Genomic DNA, 26,035 nt, shown 5'->3' on the forward strand with positions numbered 1-26,035 from the left:
TGGTGGTAGACCGGTGCCTGCAAAAATAAATGAGTAGACCAGTACCTCTGCTAAATCCTAAAGAATTGTCACATGACCGGTAGTAAAAAAAATTTAGAAGCCACCCCTGCCTCTAGGGTCCCTTCCAGCTCTGCTACTCTTTTAAATTTGTTAGACATTATTCTGCTTTAAGATAGTTGGAGAACATGCTGAAAACATACCAATAGGTAACAATGTTGTGTTAGAATAGATCTTCTTTTACTTGAGGCCGGTTAGAAAGAGGCCCACTCTTGAATGCCAAGGCAATGGAGATAAGAAAGAGTCATGCTTGCAAAATATTTTATGGGTAGTTATAGGGAGGTATTGATGAACATGCAATTAGAGAAAGAGATGATGTTCTCTCTAAAAGGCGCTTCGGATTAGCCGCGATCAGTCACTGGATGCGATGGAGGAGTGTAGGAGTCTGCAGTCTTCATATGTGCAGGAATTTTCCTATCTTGGATGGCAAACCTCAGATAAGGAAGGTTACTTGCATGTAGGTGCCAGGAAATGGCATTAGAAGATAAGACCCTAACTCTGTAAATAAGAGGAACAGGAGGAGAGGAAGTGGGATGTGTGTTAGATTTTAATTATAGCTAAATATTATAAGTGCTTAAGCAAAACAGTAATGATTAACCTATGATTTAAGTTACCGGGAAGATTCTGTGAGCCAATGATATTCTGCCAAGGACGCTGTAACTTGAAAGTAACAAACTATATAATGTCACTATGTAAGGCAATAAACTACCACATTTATCCTCAACCTTTGTGTGTGTTGGTCAGGCAATGTGTTCTTTGTCAAAGAAACAATCCAGCAAAAATCCACAAGTCCCACTAGGGCAAGCTTAGGCAAAGCCGTGCTCCTGCCAATTTTTGGGAAGTTGATTTTACTGAATTGCTGAGGAAACAGAGCTTTCGATACTTGCTGGTTTTTGTGGATGCTTTCTCTGGGTGGATTGAGGCCTTCCCTTCTGCACCAACAAGGCACGTGAAGTGGTCAAGGCCCTTTTGAAGGAAATAATTCCACGTTTTCCTCTTCCCTATCAAGGTATTGATAATGGGCCCCACTTTGTCTCCACCATCACCCAGCAAGTAGCCCGTGCCTTGGGCATTGCTTGGCAGCTTCATTTTCCGCATTGGCTGGGCAAGACCAAAAGGCTGGCAAATACTTACAGGCAGAACGTTCACACAAAAACCACCAGTTGGGATCCCAAATGTGCTTTTTCAAGAGGCAACCAGACTTTCTTGTTTTTCCTTGAAGACGTTTCGCTTCTCCTCCAAGAAGCTTCTTCAGCTCTGATTCGAAGGGTGATCATCCCTGAGGGGTTTTTGTATTTTCCCCCATTCCCTTTGCAGCACTTCCAACTTTGAAGGGTCCTTCTTATCGGAAAGATCCATGTGACACTGAGGCTTATCGGAGCACTAAGCACTTATCTTAAGCAGTGCTGCTGCTTGGGAGCAGAGGAGACCCTCCCCTGGGTGACCCTCCTACCTTATGGAGGAAAGGGGGGCTCCTGTTGGCCTCTTCAGCCTGAAGAGGGAGAGTCTCTGGAGGGAGGGAGATGTCAACTCTCTCCCCTTTCCCTCCCTCCTCAGATGACCTTGGCAATATGGTTCATGGCCAAGTTCTTGGGCAGAAGAGACCCTCCCCAAGGATGGCTGAATACAACTGAGGGCAAGAGGAGAAAAATGTATTTCTGTCAGCCTCACTAGGTTGGCCAGAGAGGAAACATGACCAGATAAGCAAGTTCCACTTTATGGTGAAGATATATAATAATAGACTAGAACAAAACAGAATATAATAAAATATATGTATAAAATATAGAATGGAATATTACAATAGACTAGAATATTGACAAGACTCATGTAAGACTGAAGGTAGAATTCTCCCACGGTCACCTTTGCAGTCTGAGAATTTAGGGAGAGGCCCCTTGGAGTGTCTTCCCCCACTCACTATCCAACTGCAGGCTTATTTGCCCCTTCCCCTGGCAGAGCTCTTTTACCCTGTTTCCCGAGGTCTTTCTCGCATCCCATTACATCACCCCTCCTGAACTCCCAGGGAAAATCAGAATTAAATGTAGTTGTGTCATTCCCCTTTTCTGGTAATAACTCTCTAAGCTCACAAAAGGCATCCTGTAACTCAGCTGTGCCTGTAGAGGTGGCAACTGCTCCTTTATCAGGAATCTGTGGGTCTCCACCCACATCCTGTGTGTCTGGTGTGAAAGGAGCCGGGTCATTTGCTCTCCCTGAGGCACCTCCACATTTAAGCATCATTTGTCTCAGAACTTCCCCAATTTTGTACTGAAGTCTATTCAGTACTTGTGTCCTTAGGGGTAGACACTTTTCAAGTTTAGTTTTGTGAAGACACATGTCTTTTGTAGCTAGTGTAGTGAATCTAAGATAAGTGAGAATGGATCATGGTTTTGTTGTCCCTCTGTTCAGGTCTTTGTAGCCACGTTCCCCACTTCCCTCCAGAGTGGCTGTTTCTAGAGCACAATTCAGGGGTGAAATGCTCCTGGTTCGGACCGGATTGCCCGATCCACTAGTGATGATGGTGGGTGGTAAGCATTTTTTCTACAACCTCTTCGGCTGAAAAAATGCTTTTAAAAGTAAAAAAAAAGCCTCTGATGATCACACGGATCAACTGGGATCGTCAGAGGCTTTTAAAAGCATTTTTTTTACAACTTCTTCAGCTGAAGATGGTTTTAAAAGTTAAAAAAAAAAGTTGGCCATGCCCACTCAGTCACATTACCCCCACCACCACCAAGCCACACCCACAGAACCAGTAGTAATAAAATTTACATTTCACCACTGGCACAATTGTGGATGCCAATGTTGGGGAGTTGGAAGAGTGAATGAATTCTTTCTCAATGTTAATATTCCAATCTTCCTTGAGAATGGCTAATTCATGAGTAGATAAGGGATCTCCAAAGTGTCCCTTTAAATTCACGCATGAAGTCCTGATAGTTGCCCAGCACTGAATCGTTTCCCTCAATGGCCGGTGTTGCCCACTTTGCTGCTCTTTCCTTCAGCAGTCATTTTGGTGCAATCGATGGCAAACCCCATTGCCCTTCCATTTCACACTGAGTGAGTGAATGACCAGAACTGATCCCAGCCCCCCTGAACTTTTCCAGCAAGCTACCTAAGGAATGCAGGAGCAATTTGTGTTGCCACAGGTACGACATATACTGTTGTGTTGTACCATGGCTTTCTGCAAATTGGTCATTGTGCATCCACTTGTTGTCATGTTAGCAACAACAACGCTACTGCCAGATGCTCAGCAGATAGCAAAGTTCCTTGAGGACCAGAGGCCATTCCTAAAATTCTTCTCTTTGGAAGAGCATCAGAGACTTGCAAGATTAATATCAGCCTTACTAAATAGACCAAGATAAGAAACAAGACCAGATGCACTAAGTCTACTTTATTGTAAAATTATATTAATAGAAGCTTGCAGGTCTGCAGGTACAAATCTCCCACTGTCTCCTTTACAGCCTGAGAAATTAGGAAGGGTCTCTTCTGAGTCTCTTGCTCCACCCACCATACAGCTGCAGGCTATGCTGTCTCTTATCTGACCACTCCTTTGGCAGCGTCTCTAGGCCATCTTACAAGATCTTTGCCACATACCATCATGATTTATGAAAAGTCGCTGCTGCTCTACAGAAACCTGTAAGCAGTAATTGTGCTCTGGGCTTCTTGTCTCTTGAAAATACGGTGGGGAAATGGGAACTATCATATTTAAACCAAACACTGGGGGGTGGGGGGCAGCCAACCCTCGAGTCTCTCCAGCACAGGGAAGGTGCTGTGCCTGTGTGAGCATTCATGTTCCCTTCCCACACTAACAGAACCAAAAGCAGCCAGTTTCTCGGTGGGGAGGGCGTTCCTTTCCCTGGGGATTCAGTGGGCTCTTCCTCCCAGGTCTTGTGCAGCAGTCACATTCTCCAGGTTCCCGAACAGGATTTCACTGATGTATTGTAGAGTACGGTTGTCAAAGACCATGTTGAGATGATCAGCTCCAGGCAGCTCCAGGACATGGACCTTCTCATACTGCTGGTTGCGCCACTCCTTGCACAGTTCTATGCTGCGCCAGCTAACCATCTCATCCCCGTCCCCATAGATAATATCCACTGGGTCCTCGTAGGGAAAGCGGTCGTTGTAAATGTAGGTCTCTGGAGTGGGGTATCCGGTGCCAAACAGGCAATAGACCTCCACGCCTGGGGCTGGCAGCCCTGCCAGCAGCTCCTTGCTGTCATTCCACATGAACCAGCCGTCTTCAAAGTTGATATCGTTGAAGAACTGCTGGTAGTCCCGGTAGGTGTAGTTATAGAAAGGGGTAGAGACGAAGATGTGTGTCTCCGGCCAGGCTGTGTGGGTGGGGAACACCCAGGGAGTGTTTGTGGATATTCGCTTTTCTTCACGCAATTTAATGTTGGACATAATAGGAATGCCCTGATGGTCACCTGCAAAGGACACCAATGGAATTGCATTATTCTACTCCCACTTTCAGGTTTGCTAATTTGTAATAAAAAATTGCATTACAATGTTATTCAGCCAGAGAGGACAGCTGGTGAATAAACTGAACAAGATCAAATCTTCCCTCTTCTTAAAGACAAACCGGGTACAAAGACAGAACCAGATCGATGCCTCTCTGTTTTCTCCTCAGAAGGGATGGGGGCTGTGGGCAAGATACACCCAGGATAAAGATCTAAAGAGTGGGTAGAATGGGGAAAGCTGGAGACCGGGAAGAATAGCTGGTGCAGGCCCCAGGGAGACACGGCTGCAGCGCCTGGGCAGCTACTCACCCGAAGCCATGATCCGCATGGGTTTCACTGCTCCCCCCCAGGGGGCCCCCAGGGAAATGAAGCCCTGAACAAAACGGTCCTTCCAGGCCTGCGGCTGCTGGACCAGGAAGTAGAGGATGTGGAGGTTGCCAAGGCTGTGGCCAATCAGGAAAACCGGCTTCTGGTAAGCTTCAAACATCTCTTCGATGAGACCCCGCAGCTTGGAATAGTAGACCTCTTGCTCGTCTGTGGAAAGAGGAGGAGCATGAGAGGGAAACTGCACCCTCACCCTCACCCCCAGGGATCCAGAGGGAATGTTCCCATGCCCTGTCCAGAGTGCCGGAGGGCTCCTTCCACCCCTGCCTCCCCCCCACCAGGCTGCAGGCAAACCGTCTCCAGTCCCTTTGAGAAGGGCAGGTGAGGGGCACACCATGGGGGAATTAGGGTGTGGGATGCTCCTGGAGAAGACAGCTGACCCTTGACCCCACTTCTCCCCCCCCCATGGCTCAGCCCTGATGCTGAGGCTCTGGGTCCTTGGTGGCTTCCAGCTGCCCCCAAGTGCTGGGTTGGGCTGTAATGAAGGATGCCCAAAGTTACACTGCTGAATTTCATACCCCCCTCCACCTCGGATCCCTCCCGTCACCCGTTTCATGGCACATTTTATTTGTGTGTTTGCCGTGTCAGGGTTTAAAAAACAGATAAACCAGGGAGAGGTGGGAAATATTAAATCTTTCTGATGATGTGTTACATTATGAGGCAGATCTGGCCTTGGTGGCACAGCAGACTAAAGTGCTATTAAGTAGCACCAGCTGCCTGCAATTACCGCAAGTTCAAATCTCACCAGGCTCAAGGTTGACTCAGCCTTCCATCCTTTCGAGGTAGGTAAAATGAGGACCCGGTTTGTGGGGGCAATAAGCTCACTTTGTATAAAAAAGAACACCGCTTGGGGGGGGCGAAAGCCCTACTAAGCAGGTATATACAAAAGCATGAAGGCTATTGCTTAATGCATTGTAAGCCGCCCTGAGTCTCTGGAGAAGGGCGGCATATAAATTGAACCTATAAATAATAAATAAATAAAATTTCTTCATTCTTCTTAACCCGGATTTGTGAAAGGAAAATCCTTAACTGGGAAAAAGTTAATAACAATTTTGTTCAGTGGGGAGCAGAAAATGGTTGCCTTTGTGATTGTTCGCTGGGGCCACTTAAAAAAATTGAAAGCCTGAAACTAATGATCAGGTTTTAGTGATTGTTTGATTGACTGATATTAAAAGATTTTTAACAACAGCCTTGGGCAGAACAGAAAACAGTAAAACAATGCTGAAAAAATGGGCTGCCCTGCTGCAGGATCTGAACTGGAGATGGCCGATACAGAGGCAGAAGCTGCCTTACACTTTGGAGTGGGTTCGGCCCAGGGTCCCTGCTGAGAGCCCTTGGAGAGCGAGGCTCCCCTGCCTCTGCCCAGGCGTACTCACTGGGGCCAAGCCTCCAATCATAGGGAGCCGCTCTCACGCTCTGATCACGCATGTAGCCGTTGTTGACCAGGTGCTGTACCAGGGTGTGCATGTAGCCTAGAGCAAGGAAGAGAAGGGAGGTTAGTGGAGGGCAGAGGGCAGGGAACAATTGCAGGGAACAGACTACAGGCATGGCTTTCCCCTGGCAAGGGGCTTCAAGACCTTCCTGGAATTTCATGCTCCAGGCATCTGCTCATGTTCTCCTCCCCAAACCATTCTTGATTCCCTCGGAAGAAGCCAAGCGGTTTTTAGAAAAAGCACCAAGATCAAAGTGATTCCAAAGAGAGTCATGCAGATCCTGCACCACCTGGTAGCAACTTCTGAAATCCAAAGGGCTGCCCTCCATTGAGCACCTCTCAAAGGTGTCCCATCTTTCCAATGCCTCCAAGAAAGCTGGAGTAATTTCCACTGTATTATTGTCCTCCCTAAACATATCTCTACTTGAAGGAAAACGCTCTGGCCACTGACTGACCCATGAAGGGCTGTGGTTGCTCTGCCACACGGGCAAAAAAGCTGCCTGTGGAGCTATCTGGCCAGGAGCTACCCCCCTCCGGTCATCACAACTGTATTATCTGACAGGGAGGATGCTTGTGCAGGTAGCCCCCCAAAACAAAAACCAGCAATAGGCAGCCTATTGCCCAAACTCTCTGCTGTTGTTTCATGCAGGAAAATCCAGGAACCCAGAGGAACCAAAGACTCAGAAGACGACATTTGGGGCTGCATTTTACCCTGTTGGGTTTCTCTCCAGCTCCTCCTCCCCCCTCATTCTTCTCACCGGCCAATTTGCCACCATCCAGGTATTCCACGGAAAAGGTCTGGCCAAACCCAGGAACTCTGATGTGGACTCCAGGGGCGTTGGTTATGCTCCGGGTGGTTTTATTGAAAATCACTCTGTGTCACCCAAGGGCCGGTCAAGAGAAAACACAATCATTATTTTAGGAGGGCCACTTCCAACAAAGGCCATCTTACCAGAGAACTTTAAGGGGCTAGATATCACACTCAGGATCACTAGCAGCTTTGATCTAAAAACTCCAAGCTTTAATCCTTTAGATCTACTGTCCAGGTTGAGACCTCAAATCCTGTGGACTGGAGGCCTTCTGGTTGCCTCCTGTGTTTGTGGTCTCTGCCAACAGGCCCTGAAAAAGAAGGCTCTCACTGAGCCCCCAAATGCCACTGTGGGGCCTCAGGAGCCTCCCTTCTGTCAAAATCTGCCTCCCACCAGGAAGCGGGCATGGGGGCAATTAGGGGCTACTAGGGAAGGGAGACTCCTGTCACATTGGGGCAATCCATGCCACGTTTGTCTAGCTATCTTAAAATAGGAGTTTCCCATTTTTTCAGGGATGCTAAAGCCATGATTAAAACTAACTCCTGAAACAGCAGATGGAGTTGTGGGCTTGCATCATGAAGCCCTTCTTGATGCCTGCCAGCTGTTTAGGGGGGCTACCAGGGCTGGTCTTCTAAGGCAGTCCTGAACTCAGCCTGCCTAACAGTTGATGAGGTGTCGGGGGGGCAGGAAGTGGGGGCCCCCAGTCCAGCCTGGGTGTCCCAGCTGAAAGCAACCAGAGTCCATCAGGATCAGTGACCCCGATAGAGACCAGGCAGTCTATAATAATGAAATCAGCAAGTCTCTGAGGTCCACTGAAGGATGGAGGCGGGGGGGGGGGATGTTCCCAGAATAAATTAATACCAAGAGGTTCTATTGGAAAGTTGTGGGCTCATATTTTCACTCAGAGCTGAGGTGAAATGAACGAGAGAAGCACTAAGCGACTGCAGTAAGTCCCAAAATGCTTTGCTTAGTTTTGGCTTGGCATGCTCTTGAATTGGCCATTGTTCATAAATCATGGTTTATAGTTTAGCAGAGCTTGTGCAAGTCACCCACTAAGTTGTATAAAACAAACAATGGCTTAGCACAATATCTTGTGTGTTTGGGAGAGGCTCAACTTGCTGCTCATTGCGTCTTTGGAGTCTCCCCTCCCTCTGCAACCCCCCCCCTCTTCTCCTCGGACTGGGAGCCAGGGGCACTCTAGGGCCTGGGCCTGCAAGGACCCCCATCCCAACAGGCAGAGGAGAGGCTGGCGAGTGGAGTTGATGTGCAGGGGGTGGTGTGGTGCTTCTGTCTGGGAAGAGAGAGGGGGGCTCGCCCACAGACATGCCTTGTGTTGTCAATCCAACAGGCCACTCCAAAAGGCAGGAACATGTTGAGGTTCAGCCAGATGGTAAAGTAATCATCGGTCTTGCGATAACACATCCAGTTCACCACGTCTGGCTTGTCCAACTTAGCCTCCAGCTGATTCCCGAGGTACCCGGGCACTGCAGGGGTGGAGAAACAGAGAGAGCAGCTGCCTTCCCATCTCCGAACAAAATGGCCTGCAGAGATGGGGGTTCAGGACATCCGAGGGAACACGCAATGAGTCCCTGCTGGCCAAGGAGAAGAAAGAAGGTGGGGAGATCTCCTTTACAGACTCCGTTTTATCTGCATGGTGCTCCTTTCTTCCCAGTCGCCCTTTTATCACCTGTACAGCATAGCATGTACACACCTGTCTATGCCTGCGTGTGCCGCTGGAGCAACTGCCATTAGTAAAAGATTTGTGTGTTAGCAGAGATTCCCTGCATGCTGCAGATGAAATTAAACAATTCATCAGGCAAGGGGTTAAGTGCTGCTTTCATTAACAGAGAAGCACAGAATCTCAGAAGCAGCAGCTGTCAGTTCCGAATTCTGGTCTGCAAAAATCCAGACAGTCATCAGGTGGCAGCAGAGTTTTCTGCATTTTGCCGCTATCCATGTTTGTCTGGATTACTAGCCCTAAACAACCAACAGGCAGCCAGGCTATAATTGCTAAGTCCCAAATGCCTGAGGAAAATCCAGCTTTGCTTGGTGCTGAAATGCCAACTAGGCTAGTGCTGGGCCATCGGCCTGCCACAATTTTCTGGATGCGAGCACCCCTCTTCTACCAACCAAGAGCAGGGAGAGCCTGTCCTCCAGATGGCCGTTACGCCCAGGGAGGCCTTAAATATTTGGCTTAAATTGTGAAAACTTTTAATATCTTTATTAAGATCTTGACCTTAGGTCAAGAAGCCTAAGGACCACAGAGCAATTCCTTTAAAACTGGGGGTAAAATATAAGAAATCACCAAAGATCGTGCAACAGGGAGGAAGAGAGGAGGAGGAGGAGGAGGAGGAGGAGAAAAAGAGAGAGAAACAGATTTTACAATTAAGTTGTGTAATTTTGTCAGAATATTCATGACTGAGTCCCTTGGGAGTTGGGCGGCACAGAAATGCAACAAAATAAAGTAAAATAAATAAACTGGGAAGACATGGTAACAAGGTCAGCCAATGAATAGGCATAGCAACTAAGTCAGCCAATGGGAGCTGAAACAGTTTGGAGTCTGGGCGGGGTTCAGCTCTGAATGTGCAAAAGGGAAACTAAAACTAGTCTATTGTACTCTGCTTGTGTTTTGCTTGTAACTGCTACGTTAGAAGAATCTGCTATTGGTATTGTACATTTATCTTCATGTGTTGTATTATATATAAAGAGAAGCTAATGAATCCTGCTGAATCAGTTACTCTGTGTGTGCTTTCTGGATGTTTGATTTCTGCAACAAACTCTGACAAATTTGGAGTGGTGTCTTCAACATATGTCTGTTTCGTCTTTGACCTGTGACCTTCTCTAATATTAGAAAAACCGGTTTATCACTGTTGCTTATTCCTATCTAAAAAACAGAGAAAAGTAACATAGCACTACATATCTAATGAAAAGGAAGAGGAGGGAAGAATGGGGTAGAGAAGCAAAATAGAAAACTATGAGATGCTAACATTGTTATGAAATAAAAGATTTTGTAACAACTCCTTCTGGAATCTCAATTAAGAACTCTCCAAGAAAGAACCCAGCTCAAGGCTCGGGTCTCATTCTGGCTCTTCATCTAAGGAAACCCTGTCCAAAATGCGTGATGGAGATTGGAGGTCCCCAAGCAGGGCTTACTGTGCCCAAGCCACCTTGCAGGAACAGTCAAAAAGGTGAGAAAGGACAGTCCCAAGAAAGGAGAAAAAGAGGGAGAGAGAGTCAAACAGAGCCACATGTCCAAGGGTGGCAGCCAGGAGCAAAGCCGGGGAGCTGTCCTGAGCAAGGCCTTGGTGTTGGAGCCTCTGGCTCAACTCCCTGTATATCACCATATCTGGACATCAAGGGGGCCCCGGCTGGCTTGCAAGACACCGTGGAAGACCTCCAGGTCACACTATAACTTCCATGCAAATCTTTAAATATTCCTTCCAGCATTCAGCCAGTCCAGGTTAATTTTATTTATTTTTAATTCTGTTTGCTCGCTACCTGGAAGGAGGCTGACTGAAAACACACTTTCCAAAATGCAGCAGAGTGTTTGCAGCATGGGGCATTCGCAGTCAGCTCCCCAAAACAAGAGGATTCCCTATGTTGCAAATACTCTGTGCCAAAATCCTACTTGGATTTCAGGATAGAAATCTGTGCACGGAGGGAAGGAGAACTCCAGTGCTGGGCTGGAGAAAAGAAGCTCAGAATTACAAAGATCGGAGAGGTTTTTTCTCCAGCCCAGCCCTGGAGGTCCCTTCTGTACATGGAGGGGAGCTGCACGTCTTCAGAACCACTGAAATGTATCCTTCAAAGATCCTGGAGCACCAGGGAACTACCAGAGGACTGGAAAAGAGCTGATGTAGTTCCCATCTTTAAAAAGGAAGGGGGGGGGAAATCCATTGAACTACAGACCTATCAGCCTGACCTCAATACCTAGGAAGATTCTAGAAAGATAATCAAACAACGAATCAGAGAACACCTAGAGGCAAAGTCATAACCAAAAGCCAACATGGGTTTATCATGCCAGACAAATCTCATTGCATTTTTTTTGAAAAAAAGTTTTATTTTAGATTAAAATAAAATTAAAAAAAAACAATATAAAAATATCATCCTTACAAACAATTATAGACAGCGTCTCAATTGGTTAAAATCATTCCGTGCTTACAATTTTCCAGATCTCATCATATAACAATTATTCTTTACTTAAACTGAAGATAAATATTTAAGCATTTCATATACGCTATCTCATCTCCATACTTTTTTGTCAAACCATTGATAAAATATCTCCCATATCAAATAATATTGTTTATCTTCCTGTTCTCTTATTTCAAATGTCAATCTACTCATTTCAGCACAATCCAACATTTTCATAATAATTTCTTCATCAGTAATTATCTTCTCTCCTTTCCAGTTTTTGGCAAATACAATTCTGGCCGCTGTTAAAATGTTCACAATTAAGTATTGTAATTCTTTATTAAATGTCTCTGGTAAAATTCCTAATAAAAATATTTCTGGTTTAAAGTTAATATGTCTCTTTGTCATTTTTTCTAACCACATATGTATTTTAGTCCAAAATCTCCTTGCTTCCACGCATGTTCACCTCATTGCATTTTTTGACAAAGTGACAAAAGTACTGGACCAGAGGAATGCTGTGGATATAATTTACTTGGACTTTGGTAAGGCATTTGATAACATTGATCACAGCCTATTACTGGATAAGATAGAAAATGTGGGTTAGACAGCATCACCACCAGATGGATTTGTAACTGGCTGACCAACCACACTCAACATGTAGTCCTTAATTTGTCTGAAATGGTCTAGGGTTCCATGCCTGAATCTTGAAAGGTCCCTCTGTTATTCTGTTCTGTTATATCCTTTGGCAGGTAACTCTTTTGCTCCATCCGCTTAATGACCTGTGCAGTTGCTTAACTCTTAAGGACTGCAATAAGAACAGCCAGGATTGTGGTTGTTTAGCAAATCAATCATATGGGCATCTTGCTTAACAACCACAATGACTCACAAACTAAATTCTGCACTCAGTTGGTCTTAAGCCAACCCGTATTGCATCTGCGTTTCCTTTCCTTACAGTCATTTTTTCCTGCCTTTTCTTCCCTGTCCATTTTTCCTAAACCCGAGTTAGATTTTGGGCTCTAACAACTCAATTTCCCTTGTCTCCTTCACTAATTTTTCTCAACTTTCCTTATGCTTTTAAATGTATATTAATTACTTCCCCATGGGGATGTGTTCACAGGCACCTGATGCAATCACATTTTTCAAAGTAGAGTATTTACTAATGCATCTTACCCCATTCTGGGTTATCAGTCACTTTTTCTGGGACTCTCACCTCTTCCAGCAGAACAGAAGGCATTGATTTGGAGGGTGGCAGTTTCCCCTCCCTCCATATCTCATCTTGGGGTCTCCCAGAGCAGACTTCCCATCCTAAGAGGGTCGGGTGCTTTGAACCCCTCTGACTTCCTTGACTCCCCATCAGGGCCGGGAAAGAGCCCACTTCAGGGAGAGGGACCTTATGAAGGAGATCGTGGCTTCCAGTTTGGCTTCCGTCATCGCTAGACGGTCTTTTGGGACCGCCACCCCCGCCACCCGTAAAGAGCCACCTTTACAGCTGAGAGGCGGCTTGAAAAACTCCGTTTCCTTAAGGAAATGTGAGGAGAGCCGGCGAGAGCAGGTAGAGCCCTCTGCGAAGTCTCCAGAGTTTTTTTTTTTACTCTTGGGGAGGAAGCAGGATGAGGCTCCCTATCCAGCTCGCTGCTGCTCCGGGCTTCGGGAGAACTCTGCGCTTTGCAGAGCTAGACGATGTGACCAACCTAATCAGCGAAAACTAACAGATTGCTTGAATAAGCAGGATGAAATCCGGATTTGGGACTCTAAATCACAAGTATTTGTAACAACCCTATGATTGATTTTAAGAATGAAGAAAGAGTGAAAAGGGAAAAAAAAAGTTTAAAATGGCGGCTGGCTGAGGCTTGAGAAGAAAGCTGAAAGCGAAAGTCTTTCCGTTTGAATGGTTTAATATGTTACAAAGTATTTGAAGCAATATCGCTGGCTACAAGAGAAGAGAAAAAAATTCTGTTTCATGCTTCTTCCTTTCTTAGAGATTTTGTATTGATATTGTATGGAGAGAAGACTTTTTCTTTAAAAAGAATCTGTTTGTGTGGCAGGATGGCGTTAAAACTGACAAAGCCAGACAACCAAGCTGTGGGGGGGGGGGCTCCCCCATTTATAAATCACAAGAGCAATTTTTGAGCTCGCAGATGCAGAAGAATGGTTTTAAAGATTTAAAGCAATTTGTTATGGAGGAGTTGGCAAGACATGATGAGATTATGAACCAGAATCTTGAAAAATTTAGACAGGAAATTAAAGAGTTGGTTCAACAAAAGTATGATAACCTGAAGTGCTATATTGTAACAGCTTTGAAAAGCTTTTCAGAAGTAATTATAAAGATAAATAAAGATATCAATCTAGAAATAGAGTCTAAAATGAAGGAAGCTGATTATGAGATTCATAATCTGGATAATAAAATACAAAGAATTGAAAATGATTTGACAATGATTCAAGAAAATAGCTCAGAAGTAGAGTCTAAAATGAAGTAAGCTGATCACAAGATTTACAATGTAGATAATATAAAGCAAAGGATTGAAAACAAAGTTACAATGATGCAATTCAGATCCATGGAATTTGCGATCAGAATGAGGGGAATACAGGAAAATAACAGAGAGGATTTGAGAAAAATGTCTGCTGAAGTTCTGGCTGTGATTTTAAAGGTCAGCACTGAAGAAGTATTCTGTAAGATTGATAAGGCCTACAGAGTAAATTTTTGGGTGGCAAAGCAAAGACAATTGCCTAGAGATGTGGTGATTTATTTTACTGATAAAGGAATAAGAAATGATATTGTGCAAAAGTCTTTCAACTCCACTCTAGAAATGAATGGAATGAAGATCTAGATATATAAAGAGCTGCCGTCCAAGATGTTAAAAGATAGAAAGGACCTTGGATTTTTGGTGACTGAGCTAAAGAAACAAAACATCCCATTTAGGTGGGATGCTCCAGTTGGTATAATATTGAGATATCAAGGAGAAAGATATCAATTAAACACTGCTGAAAAAGCGGAAGAATTTTATTACAAGGTTTTTAAAATGGGCCCAACATCTCCACGTATGTCATCAGTGTCAGGAATACAGGAGGGGGACAAAGAAAAGCAAAATGAACAAGAGATTGAAACTCAGGCTAAGCAGATGGAGATGGAGGTAATGGAAAAACGACAAGTTATAGAGCAGCGGTTCTCAACCTGGGGGTCGCGACCCCTTTGGGGGTCGAACGGCCATTTCACAGGGGTTGCCAAAGCCCTCTCTCGCCCCCCCTGCCTTCACTCACCCTCACCCTCTGCCTCTGTTGGATCGCCGGTTGGTCGCCGTTCGCTTACCCCGCCCACCCCCAATCTATTGCTGCCTCCTGAGTCCCAGCTGATGGCTAGAGGGAAAAAAAACTGTTTAAATTCTTGCCGCCGGGCTTCAAAGGGCTGCCCTCCAACAGATCAGTGTTAAAAGAAAACAAATGAGAAGATCGGTGCCTGCAAAAATAGAAAAAACATCCTCTTTCAGCTTCAGCAGAGGTTAATTAGCATAAATTGATTAGCTCGCCCCCCCCACTCTCAGCTGATTTGCTCTCAGCTGTTTTGTGCAGGCTCCTTGGCAAGCTCTTGTTTTCCAAGCTGCAAAAGAGTGCAGGAGCATTTTTTTTTCCCTAGCTAAAACGAAACTGAAAGGGTCTTTGCTGCAGCGTGACAAAATGAGGCAGGGAGAGAGATTTCTTTTTCTTTTTGCTCACCAAAAAAGGTAGGTGCAAACAATGGGAAATTTAGGGTAAAAGAGGAGAGTTCAAGATTTTAAAACACAAAAGAAAAAAAGCTCTATTTAACTAGGGAATTGTAATAATTGAGATACTATTAATTGTATATTGTGTTGAAAGCAGAAATGGTTAAGTTGTGGTTTGGAGGAATATATGGGGGAAATTATTTGGTTTATTATTATTGGTAAATATAATTAATGGATTTGTAAGAAATTGGATTGCATGGAAATAATTGGAATATTCATGTTCATATTGATTAATATACAAAAAAGATAGTTATATAACTAATTGATTTATATTAAAATGTTGAATTTGTATTAAACAACTGTATTACCTAATTACATAATTAACCAATGTGAAGATGGATATAAAAATAGAAGGGGTATAATATAGAATAGAAGGGAAAAATTGAATTTGATTAAGATTAGAGATGAGGATGAAGGGTAATATTGTTTTTTTTTAAAAATAGATGAGGAATAAATATGGCAAAAAGGAAATATAGAAATTGTAAATTTAATTGAAATGACTAAACACTGTGTTGGAAGAAATATCCTTCTGGGTTCTGCTCCAAGTGGGGAAAAAGACACTGGAAACATGGAGACTGCTTGGAAAGATGGTTTAATGGTGGACAGGATCACATGGCTTGAGTTCCTGAACAGAAAAGGAGCAGATACAGTAAATCAAGAGTATCTTGATTGGTTGTCAGACTCCCAGGGGGTGGGGGTCTTAGCTAGCCTTGCTGGCTGATGGTCACATGTGCTTCCCAGGTCACGTGTGGTGAGTTTCGGTTGCTAGATGGGGCCCATTGTGTTAATTTCTGTTGCTATTGTGTTGCAAATGTCCTTTGACAAAGGATTGACTTTCTGTCTCTGGCCCATTAACAAGGGGTGGGGGGCAGGAAGGTGGGAGCTGCTTTGTCTGTAAAATATGCTTCTCCATTTCTCATCCAGGGAAATATAATATTCTGCCTTTTTAATATTTCCCAAAATATTTCATTCTTCTAGGAAAGGGGTGGGTGCTAACCTCCTACAACTATTTAAATTTGTGAACCAGCCAAATACTCTGTTCAAAGAAAATACGTTGTATGTTTGTATGTGTGTTTCTAATTATTGTTATTTATTCATATTTGTTCTCTTTTATTTTTTAAAGTTTAACAATTCATTCTTTATCTTAATATCTTTATATTTGTTTGGGGTTGGCTTTCTTCCCTTTCATCTTTTTTATTGTACAGCAATCTTTCTCCTCAAACCTACCACCTCTCTTTTCTTTCCTTCTTACTTTCTCTTCCTCCCCCTCTTCTTCTTCTCCTCCCTACTTCCTCTTCCTTTCTCCTTCTCCTCCTCTCTTCCTCCCTCTCTTAGCCTCACTCCTACTCTAATTTCCCTTCCCTTCCTTCATCCCTCTCTATTGCTGTATCCTTTTATACATATGGACTACTCAGAGGGCTGAAAAGGTTATTTTTGACTGGTCCTCGCACTTTTGACCAGTCCTCAAACTTACGACTGTCCTCACATTTTACGTTTTTTGCCCTATCTTATCACCATGGTAAAGAGAAGCAGTTGTGAAATGAGTGACATGGTTGTTAAGAATGCTGCAGGCATAAATGTGAGGATGGTCATAAATGTGAGGACCAGTCAAAAGTCCGAGGACCTGTCAGAAATGACTTTTTTCAGCCCTCTGAGTAGTCCCTATACACATAGCCATGGCCACCCGGTCACATGACCAGCTAGCCACGCCCACCCAGTCACATGACCTCCAAGCCACACCCACAAAATAAGCCTCGCCCACAGAACCGGTAGTAAAAAAATTTAGAGCCCACTCCTGGTTGGGGGTCACCACAACATGAGGAACTGTCTTAAAGGGTCGCGGCATTAGGAAGGTTGAGAACCAGTGCTATAGAGGGCTTTTTGGATGAGCCGCTTTTGGATTCTCCTTCAGAGGCTATAGCTGGATCACCTATAAATATAAGAGAGGCGGCTTCGGATCTCGATTTGATGTCTTATCAAGTTAAAGACCAGCATGTAATTCAATCAGCTGATATACAAGTCCTAGAAAGGCAACCAGGGTGGAGATCTAAACCACAACAAGTTAAGAAAAGAAGAAGCAGATTCTACAAAACTAAAAATTTTTAAACTACAATTCTTTTTTAGCCAACAGATTAATGCCAGTTATTTAAGAGACGATTAAATATAATAAGCGGGATTTATAGAAGGCTGATACATGAAAATATAGCTGAGGCAAATTACAGACTTATACTATTTTGAGAAGAATAACAGATCTCTGCAGTGCCGGTGTTTTTGGGATGTGGAAGATGGCCTCTGATTGAGTGGATTGGAACTTTCTACTTTGGACTCTCTGAAAAATGGATTACGTATATGTTGAGCTATAAGGCAAGAGAACTATGGAATTGGGGCATGCAGATGATCTGGCTGTTACCCTAACGTGGTTGTCGGAATTAATAATCTAGATAAAAGACATTACAGAAGATACCATATGGAATATAAATATAAAGTCACTCGGGGGGGGGGAGGTTTATATACAGAAATACTTATTAATGATGGGGGCAGATGGTAATTGAAGATACTGAATATACTGTTGGAAGCAGGACTTGATGTTACCCTAACATGGTCGATGGAATTAACAATCTAGTTGAAAGACATTACAGAAGATACTATATGGAATACAAATTTAAAGTCATTTGAGGGTTTTATTTATATATGGAGATATCTTTTAGTGATATGGGCAGAAGAATAAAGATATTAAATATATTATGTATGGTAGACCTGTAGGAAAGTGGGTGAAATAAAATTGATATGGTATAAGGTGATAGGTAACATTACTGATTGCTTAGTTTAGGAAAAGGGATGTTATGTTTAGATAGTAATATACTTTAATAATAATAATAATAATAATAATAATAATAATAATAATAATAATAATAATAATAATAATAATTTTATTTCTATACCGCCCTTCTCCCGAAGGACTCAGGGCAGTGTACAGCCTATTTAAAAACACAGAAACAAAACAACAGTTAAAATTTAAAATCATTAAATAATTAGGCTCCAATTAAAAGATTTGAATTAAGAGATATACGTATGGGAGTGGTGGAAATGGGTAGATTATGAGTAGAATAAATGCCAAATTAGGATTTATTATATAGTTTTATAGCCAAATGCTGTTTTGAAATGTATAGTATATGGGGGACATAATAATAATGTTAGAAAGAAATGTTTAGCACATAGGGGGTGGTGTAAAAGGGTGGTAAAGTATTATATAATGTGATATTAATTTGGATTTCATCTTGCAGAAGCCATGGGGGGGGGAGGGGGAGGAGGGGTTAGGGAGCGGGGGGGTAAAGGGGGAAAAATTTGTATTTGAAAAACTTTTTCAATAAAAAAAAAGAGGAGGAGATCGTTCTGCGGCTCCCCTCCCCCTCCCCATTTCTTCAGTACCTCTGTTTAGAATTAATGGACCCGGCTCTCTTTTTCCTTCCCCTGCTTTGTCCCGAGGAGCTGCTCCCCCATAACAGCCGGTTGACTGAGAAAAGGCTTGTCAAGAGAGGTTGTACCCTCCTGTTGCCCCTTTCTCTCCGCAATAGTTTCCTCTTCTCTCTCATCCTTTATCTTTTGTTCCTCTCCCTCCCTGCTTTCCAAGTCTTATCAAAGTTGGGAGCCATTCACACAAATGTTGCTTTTTGATGCAGGACATCACAGGATGGGAAGGAAAGGACCCTAGGGGGAGATAGATCAACAACACCTGTCAGGGTTGTCCCACTGGAAAAACCTCAGCAGCAATTAAGCAGCAGCAGCAACTCCATCCACTCGGAGGGCAGTTTCATGCCTGAACTCCACCTCCTGCAACCTGCAAGCAGCTGGCAGTTCTCCCATCCCAGGGATGGGGGTGTGGGCAGAGGGCCCTCTCCCAGCAAAGGGTCAAGGGCAGTGGTGGGATTCAATTTTTTTAACAACCGGTTCTGTGGGCGTGGCTTAGTTGGGGGGGGCACGGCTAGTTGGTCATGTGACTGGGTGGGCGTGACTAGCTGGTCATGTGACCGGGTGGGTGTGGCTAGCTGGTCATGTGACCGGGTGGGTGTGGCTATGTGCATAGGGACTACTCAAAGGGCTGAAAAAAGTCATTTTGAGGACCCAGTTTGTGGGGGCAATAAGCTGTCTTTGTATAAATATACAAAAGGATGAAGGCCATTGCTGAGCACATTGTAAGCCGCCCTGAGTCTTCGGAGAAGGGCGGCATATAAATCAAATTTTAAAAAAAAATAAAAAAAAAATTCTGACTGGTCCTCGCACTTTTGACCATCCTCACATTTAGGCCCGTTGCGGCATCCTTAACAACCATGTCAGTCATTTCACCCCTACTTCTCTTCACCACGGTGACAAGATAGGGCGCAAAACGTAAAATGTGAGGACAGTCGTAAGTTCAAGGACTGGTCAAAAGTGCGAGGCCCGGTCAAAAATAACTTTTTCAGCCCTCTGACTAGTCCTTATACACATAGGGACTATTCAGAGGGCTGAAAAAAGTGATTTCTGAAAGGTCCTCGCACTTTTGACTGGTCATCATTTATGCCCATTGCAGCATTCTTTATTTATTTATTTAATTTGTATACCGCCCTTCTCCCAAAAGGGACTCAGGGCGGTGAACAGCCAAAATTAAAAAACATACAAATGCAAAAGTTAAGATAATTAAAAGAATTAAAGCATTGGCTACCCAATTTAAAACCCCAAATCCATAAAATTTAAAATCCCAATTAAAAACCATTTAGGCTAGGCCGGCTTGATGAAATAAAAACGTCTTCAGGGCTTTACGGAAGGTCCGGAGGTCCAGGATCAATCGTATTCCAGGAGGCAGCTCATTCCACAGGGCGGGTGACATTGCCTGACCGACGGCACCCCGAGGAGGCCCTCTCTGTGAGAGCGTATTGGCCGGTGGGAGGTTATCGGTAGCAGCAGGAGGTCTCACAAATACCCTGGCCCTAAGCCATGGAGCGCTTTAAAGATGAGAACCAACACCCTAAAGCGCACCCGGAAGACCACCGGAAGCCAATGCAGCTCGCGCAGGAGAGGTGTTACGTGGGAGTGCCACGTCGCTCCCATAATCACCCGCGCGGCCGCATTCTGCACCAGCTGGAGCCTCCGGGTGCTCCTCAGGGGGAGCCCCATGTAGAGAGCGTTACAGTAGTCCAGGCGTGACGTAACCAAGGCATGAGTGACTGTGCACAAGGAGTCCTGATCCAGAAAGGGGCGCAACTGGCGTATCAGGCGAACCTGATAAAAAGCCCCCCTGGCCACGGCCGTCATATGCTCTTCTAAAGACAGCTGTGTGTCCAGGAGGACGCCCAAGTTGCGAGCCCCCTCTGTGAGGGTCAGTGACTCGCCCCCAATAGCCAGCGATGGCACCAGCTGGCTATACCGGGACGCCGGCATCCACAGCCACTCGGTCTTGGAAGGGTTGAGCCGAAGCCTGTTCCTCCCCATCCAGACCCGCACGGCCTCCAGACACTGGGACATCACTTCGAGGGCATCATTGGGGTGGTCTGGGGTGGAGATGTACAGCTGAGTGTCATCAGCGTACAGATGGCATCGCACCCCAAAACCACGGATGATCTCACCCAGCGGCTTCACATAAATGTTTAACAGGAGCGGCGAGAGGACCGACCCTTGCGGCACCCCGCAAGCAAGGCGCCTCGAGGTCGACCTCTGCCCCCCTGCCAACACAGACTGCGACCGGTCAGAGAGATAGGAGGAGAACCACCGCAGCACGGTGCCTCCCACCCCCAGTCCCTCCAGCCGGCGCAGCATGATACCATGGTCGATGGTATCAAAAGCCGCTGAGAGGTCTAACAGGACCAGAACAGAGGAACAACCCCTGTCCCGAGCCCTCCAGAGATCATCCACCAATGCGACCAATGCCGTCTCCGTGCTGTACCCAGGCCTGAAGCCGGACTGGCACGGAACTAGATAGACGGTTTCATCCAGGAACTGTGGGAGCTGTCGCGCAACCACACTCTCCACAACCTTCGCAACAAAGCGAAGGTTGGAGACCGGACGATAGTTTGCCAAAACGGCCGGGTCCAGAGAAGGCTTCTTGAGGAGGGGCCTCACCACCGCCTCTTTCAAGGCGGGAGGCAAGAAACCCTCTCCCAGAGAAGCATTTATGATCCTCTGGAGCCAGCCTCGTGTTACCTCCCGGGTGGCCAGTACCAGCCAGGAGGGGCACGGGTCCAATAAACATGTGGTTGCGTTTAACCTCCCCAGGATCCTGTCCACGTCCTCAGGAGTCACCGGGTCGAACTCATCCCAGGTAACATTCTCAAGACCAGCCTCAGTCACCCCGCCGGGATCTACCCAGTCAGAGTCCAAGCCTTCCCGAATCTGAGCGATTTTATCGTGCAGATACTGTGCAAAATCCTCAGCCTGCCCTTGCAAGGGGTCCTCCCGCGCCTCCTGATATAGGAGGGAGCGGGTCACCCTAAACAAGGCGGCTGGGCGGTTATCTGCCGATGCAATAAGAGCAGAAAAGTGGTTACGCTTTGCCGCTTTTATCGCCACTAGATAGGTCTTAATATGAGACCTAACTAGTGTTCGGTCGGATTCGGAGCGACTAGCCCTCCAACCACTCTCTAGGCGTCTTTTCCGGCACTTCATCCCCCTCAGCTCCTCGGAAAACCAAGGGGCTGGGCAGGTTCGGCGTCGGGTCAGAGGCCGCAAAGGCACGACTCGGTCCAGAGCACCGGCGGCTGTCCTATCCCAGGCAGCCACCAGATCTTCAGCTGAGTCGTGAGCCAGAGTTTCAGGAACTGGCCCAAGCTCCCTCTGGAACCTATCAGGATCCATCAGGCGCCTGGGGCGGAACCACCTGGTCGGTTCCGCCTCCCTGCAGTGGGGTGCAGCGGTCGAAAGGTCCAGTCTCAGGATTAATTAAATAATTAATCCTGATTAATTAAATTAAATTAATTAAATTAATTAAATAAAAATGACCTACTGGAGCGGTCGGAGGCAGTCCAAGGCGGGAGTTTGGGCCAGCTGCAGGGCAAGGTGATACAACCGGGGTAGGTAGGTCGCTGCTGCCCAGGTGGGAGACGGGCGCAGGCCTACAGGGCTGGCTGCAGGGTGAAGCGATCGGATGGGGTAGGTCAGGGGTCTGCAACCTTAACTACTCAATCTTAAACACATGTAAACACTTAAGCACAACCTTAAACCTGGGTGGGCATTGCCAACTCCAAATCACTTACTCCCACCCAGGTTTTGTGGCTCCCAGTATTTTCTTTTAAACAGGTATCTCTGGGTGTCTCATCTCTCATCTTTCTTTCTCCCCCCCTTCTCTCCTTCATCTCTTTCCCCCTTCTCTCCTTCATTTCTTTCTCCCCCCATTTCTCTCCTTCATTTCCCTTTCTCTCCATCTTTCTCCTCTCCCACTTTCTCCCCTTCATCTTTCCCCCCTTCTCCTTCATTTCTTTCTCCCCTTTCTCCCCTTCATCTCTTCCCCCCTTCTCTCCTTCATTTCTCTTTCTCCCCCCATTTCTCTCCTTCATTTCTTTCTCTCCATCTCTTTCTCCTCTCTCGTCTGGGCAGTGGTGGCAGCGAACCTACCGCACCATTGGGTCGCCCCTCAGCTTGGAGGCGGCACCTTAAGCCTGCGCCCCACTGTGTGCGCACGCCCGGCTGCGCCTGTAGCCGGCTCTTGTTGCTCTTACTGAGCTTCGCAATGGGGCAGACGGCGCCCCTCCTCCTCCTGGAGCCCATTACGATGCGGAGCTTCGGCTGCAACCTGGGCAGCCAGCGTTCCAGGCTGGCTGAGCCAAGCTGTCTCAGGAATTCTGGAAGTTGAAGTCCACAGGTTGTAAGAGAGTCACAATTGCCCACCCCTGGCTAGGGTAGGCTGGCACCGCGCGGGTGGGAGGCGGGGCGGGGTGAGAGGCGGGTGAACCAGCAATTTAACAAACGGTTTGGTGTGCTGCGAGGCCAATAAAATTACAAAATGACACCAAACCGTTTGTTAAATTGCTGGCTCACCGGTCCCTTGTCCACCACTATTTATTGCAATAAATAGTGGTGCGGAGGGGCGGGGCAAGGGGTGGGGTAAGTCAGCAATTTAACAAACGGTTCGGCCGAACCGCCTAGAACCGGCAGAATCCCACCACTGGACAAGGGGAAAGAGGGTGTCTGTTGATGCTAAAGAGGGAGGCCGGCTGAGGCAAACCCCCTCTGGTCCGGGTAGCCCTGATTTGCCGAGAGCTGGGGGAAGCACCCTCTGGACATGTCCCCAAAGTAGCAAGTGGCCTTGAGGACCAGGAGTTGCCCTGTTTAAAATCAGGGGTACACAGGATACTAGACTCTGTTGGTGCCTCACAGCCACGTGAGTCATCTGTCTGTTCCTGGGCCATTTCCCATGTCAAAACAGCTGCAGAGATTTGAGGCCCTGGAGTTTTCCTTCCTCCTCCTCATTTTTGGTATTTTCTCAGAGAATCCACCAGGTGTGGTCTGTGGAGTGTGGCCATGATACCCGTCATAGAAAATGTGGGCAAAGTTTTGACTGCACCATTGTGGTTGCCATCTTGACTTTTTTGACCATACCCTGCAGATACCTGTTGCTTCATTTGATTGCCTTGTACTCACGTTACAGACTTGCAATTATACATTGATAATTACACATTTCAGGATTGTACAGTTTGAGAGGTATGTCTGCTTAATGAACATGATGAGCCTTCCTGTCACAGCCATTTAGAAATGCCTCTGCAGGGGCCATGCTGGGATGTCTGCCTCCCCTGCCACCTTTGGGCTGAGGGAAGGGGCCGGACGGCTTCTGAGCTCCAGAAGTGGCCCTCCCTCTGGGGAACTTTAGGAGACGTCCCCCCTCCCCCCCCAAGCCCTCCTGGTTTTTTCCATGGCCCTGCTGTCCCTGCAACCCTGATGGGAACTTGGTCTGGCTGTTCCCTCCAGGCAAACAGTGTCATGCAAACAAGGCAAAGTCCAGCAAGTGCCATTCGGGGAGTCAGTACTCTGGGTAAAAATTTAATCTCAGAGATCGAAGGGGAGGCAGGCTGGCTGCAGGGTCACTGTGGGGCAGAGTGCTTGCTCCCTTTCACTGCCACAGAAAGGGGGATGTCGGTGGGGGGGGCTTTCCCCTTTCTGTTGCAGCAGCAGCAAAGAGGGCCCTTCTTCCCACTGCTGGAAGCCCTCAGGATCTCCTCTGGCTCCCCACCTGCAGCTCCTGCTTCTCCTCCTCCTCCTCCTCTTCATCCTCCTGAAAAGAACATTTTGCTAAAGGTCCTCAGCAACTTGGAGAAGAACTCAAGGCAGATTCTTAGAAATTCCTAACTGGTTTAGGCCTAAATCAGTTCAAAGAACTAAGGAGAAGCAAACTGCAAGTTACCTGCTTAAAAGTGGTGGCTGTGCGGTTGGTAAAGTTAGCTTCCAGATCTGATTTGACTTCATTCTGCATTTTGATGGGCCACCACATGGAGACACCACCGTCTGGATTGTGAATGGAAGGAGAGTCAGGCCTCCATCCACCTCCAAACTCAGCATGCAAAGCAGACATTCCTCCCTCTCTTTCCAACATCGGCAGCTGCCGGCCATTTGGGAACTTCTTGTGTGTGGCGATGCTCCCGGTCCCATTGCTCTCCCTTCCCAGTCATTTCTGTCCTTCAGATGCCCGGCAGGTCAGCAATGGCAAGATGCCCCACCGCCCGCAGCCCTGTGGGGGAAGCCGGCTGGTGGTTGGGAAGCTCCCCTGGGGGCCTGAAGCAGAAGGCCCCCAGCCTCCCCCGGGGGACCCTCTCGGGGCAAGGGAAGAGGCCGGGCCTCCCCTCAAGGCTTCTTCAATGCTAGGAGAGCTTCTTCGGAGGCGGGCAAAAGGAACCAGGCGCTGCCACCTTTCCACGGGAGACCTGCCATCCGAAGGCCGCAGAGCGTCGAGAGCCCGCTCTGGGCTCAGCCCTCCCGTCTCCTGCAGGGAGTCTTAGCCGCAGCCCCCCTTTCCCCCCCCGTTTCTCGGTTCTTGGGAAGCCTCGAAAGGCAGCCCAGCGCCCCCTCCCTCCCCGGCCTTGCCCCCCGGGCCAACTCACCCAGCACCACGGGGGGCGTCCTGTTGGCGGCGGCGGCTTCTGGGGTGGTGCTGGGCGGGAAGAGCATGTTGAGGAGCCAGAAGGCCCGGCCAGGCTGAAGGAGCGCCAGGAGGACCAGGGCAGCGCTCCATCCGGCCAGGCTCCGCATCCTGGGCTGCCGAGAAGCCTTTCTGGCCCGCCCAGCCTGGGCTGGCGAAGGCCGCTCCGCTCTCTTCCCGCGGACTGTTGGGGAAGGGGCGGAGCGGAAGGTGGGAACCCACCAGCCCAGGCAGAGCGGCCGGCGGGGCTGGCCTGGAGGGGGCCTCGGGGGGGAGGAGAGGCATTCCTAAACTTGAAGGTCTGCTTCCAGAGGCCCCGCCGAGGGATCAGGCAAGGCGCGCGCGGGGGACTTCTTGGCCGCGAATGGCCAGGGGAATCCGAGGCCGGGAGCTCCTGCGAGATTCCTTTCGGAGGCTTGGCCTTCCTCTCCCCGAGAGAGCCGGGCCTCTTCCTGACCTTTCCCGGTGCTTAGGCCGAGGAAAGAAGGCAAAGCAAAGCCCTGACACGAGACACCCTCCCTCCCTCCCTCCCTCCCTCCGCTGCCGTGGAGAACAGCGTTCCCGGAGCGCCTGAGTTGTTCGTTGGCATCTCTGGATAAACAGACGTTTTGTTACAAATAAAGTAGCACATAAGCCAAACTTCTGTTTAAAGGGGGATCCAAGATTGTCTAAATCAGCTTGATTGTAACATTTCATGATTACATTGCCAGTTTCAGTGTTGCATTGGAGCAGTTGATAACGGGATCCAGGATGAACGTTTCTAGCCCCAGACGGCAACCACGTTCGCTGAGGCGGCTCCAGTGCAAGTAGAGCTTAGATCTTAGAGCCTGGAAGTTGCTGGAATGAACCACTCCAGCTGGCCCATCTCCTGGCACAGCCAGTGGAGCAGATCCAGCAGCTGCCACACGCAGCACTGT

The 26,035-nt window shown here is 47.1% G+C and overlaps 1 protein-coding gene across 2 annotated transcripts; it reads right to left on the reverse strand.

Annotated features, from left to right (window-relative positions):
- Window positions 1-3,424: 3,424 nt before the first annotated feature.
- Window positions 3,425-26,035, reverse strand: LCAT (lecithin-cholesterol acyltransferase). Of its 2 annotated transcripts, XM_034425629.2 has the most exons (7): window positions 25,081-25,385; window positions 24,387-24,487; window positions 8,461-8,617; window positions 7,083-7,198; window positions 6,269-6,364; window positions 4,818-5,042; window positions 3,425-4,475 (listed from the first exon to the last, which is right to left on the reverse strand). In XM_034425629.2, the coding sequence occupies exons 3-7, from the start codon at window positions 8,553-8,555 to the stop codon at window positions 3,913-3,915; spliced, it is 1,095 nt and encodes a 364-aa protein (XP_034281520.1). In that variant the 5' UTR covers window positions 8,556-8,617; window positions 24,387-24,487; window positions 25,081-25,385; the 3' UTR covers window positions 3,425-3,912. The 2 variants fall into 2 exon arrangements, with proteins under 2 accessions (XP_034281520.1, XP_034281519.1); XM_034425628.3 differs by lacking the exon at window positions 24,387-24,487 and having other exon boundaries at window positions 25,081-26,035.

This window comes from Pantherophis guttatus, chromosome 11, assembly GCF_059756535.1.
Source record: "Pantherophis guttatus breed Tessera chromosome 11, ASM5975653v1, whole genome shotgun sequence".
Taxonomy (NCBI): Eukaryota; Metazoa; Chordata; class Lepidosauria; order Squamata; family Colubridae; genus Pantherophis; species Pantherophis guttatus.

Bases quoted from the DNA above. Each gene is read 5' to 3' on its own strand.
- LCAT (XM_034425628.3), bottom strand. From the start codon at position 25,228: ATGCGGAGCCTGGCCGGATGGAGCGCTGCCCTGGTCCTCCTGGCGCTC. The intron at 6,365-7,082 runs GTGAGAAGAATG...TCCTTGCTCTAG, and splicing joins GGATGGTGGCAAATTGGCCG to GCTACATGCACACCCTGGTA. The intron at 5,043-6,268 runs GTGAGTACGCCT...CTCTTTCCACAG, and splicing joins TGATTGGAGGCTTGGCCCCA to ACGAGCAAGAGGTCTACTAT.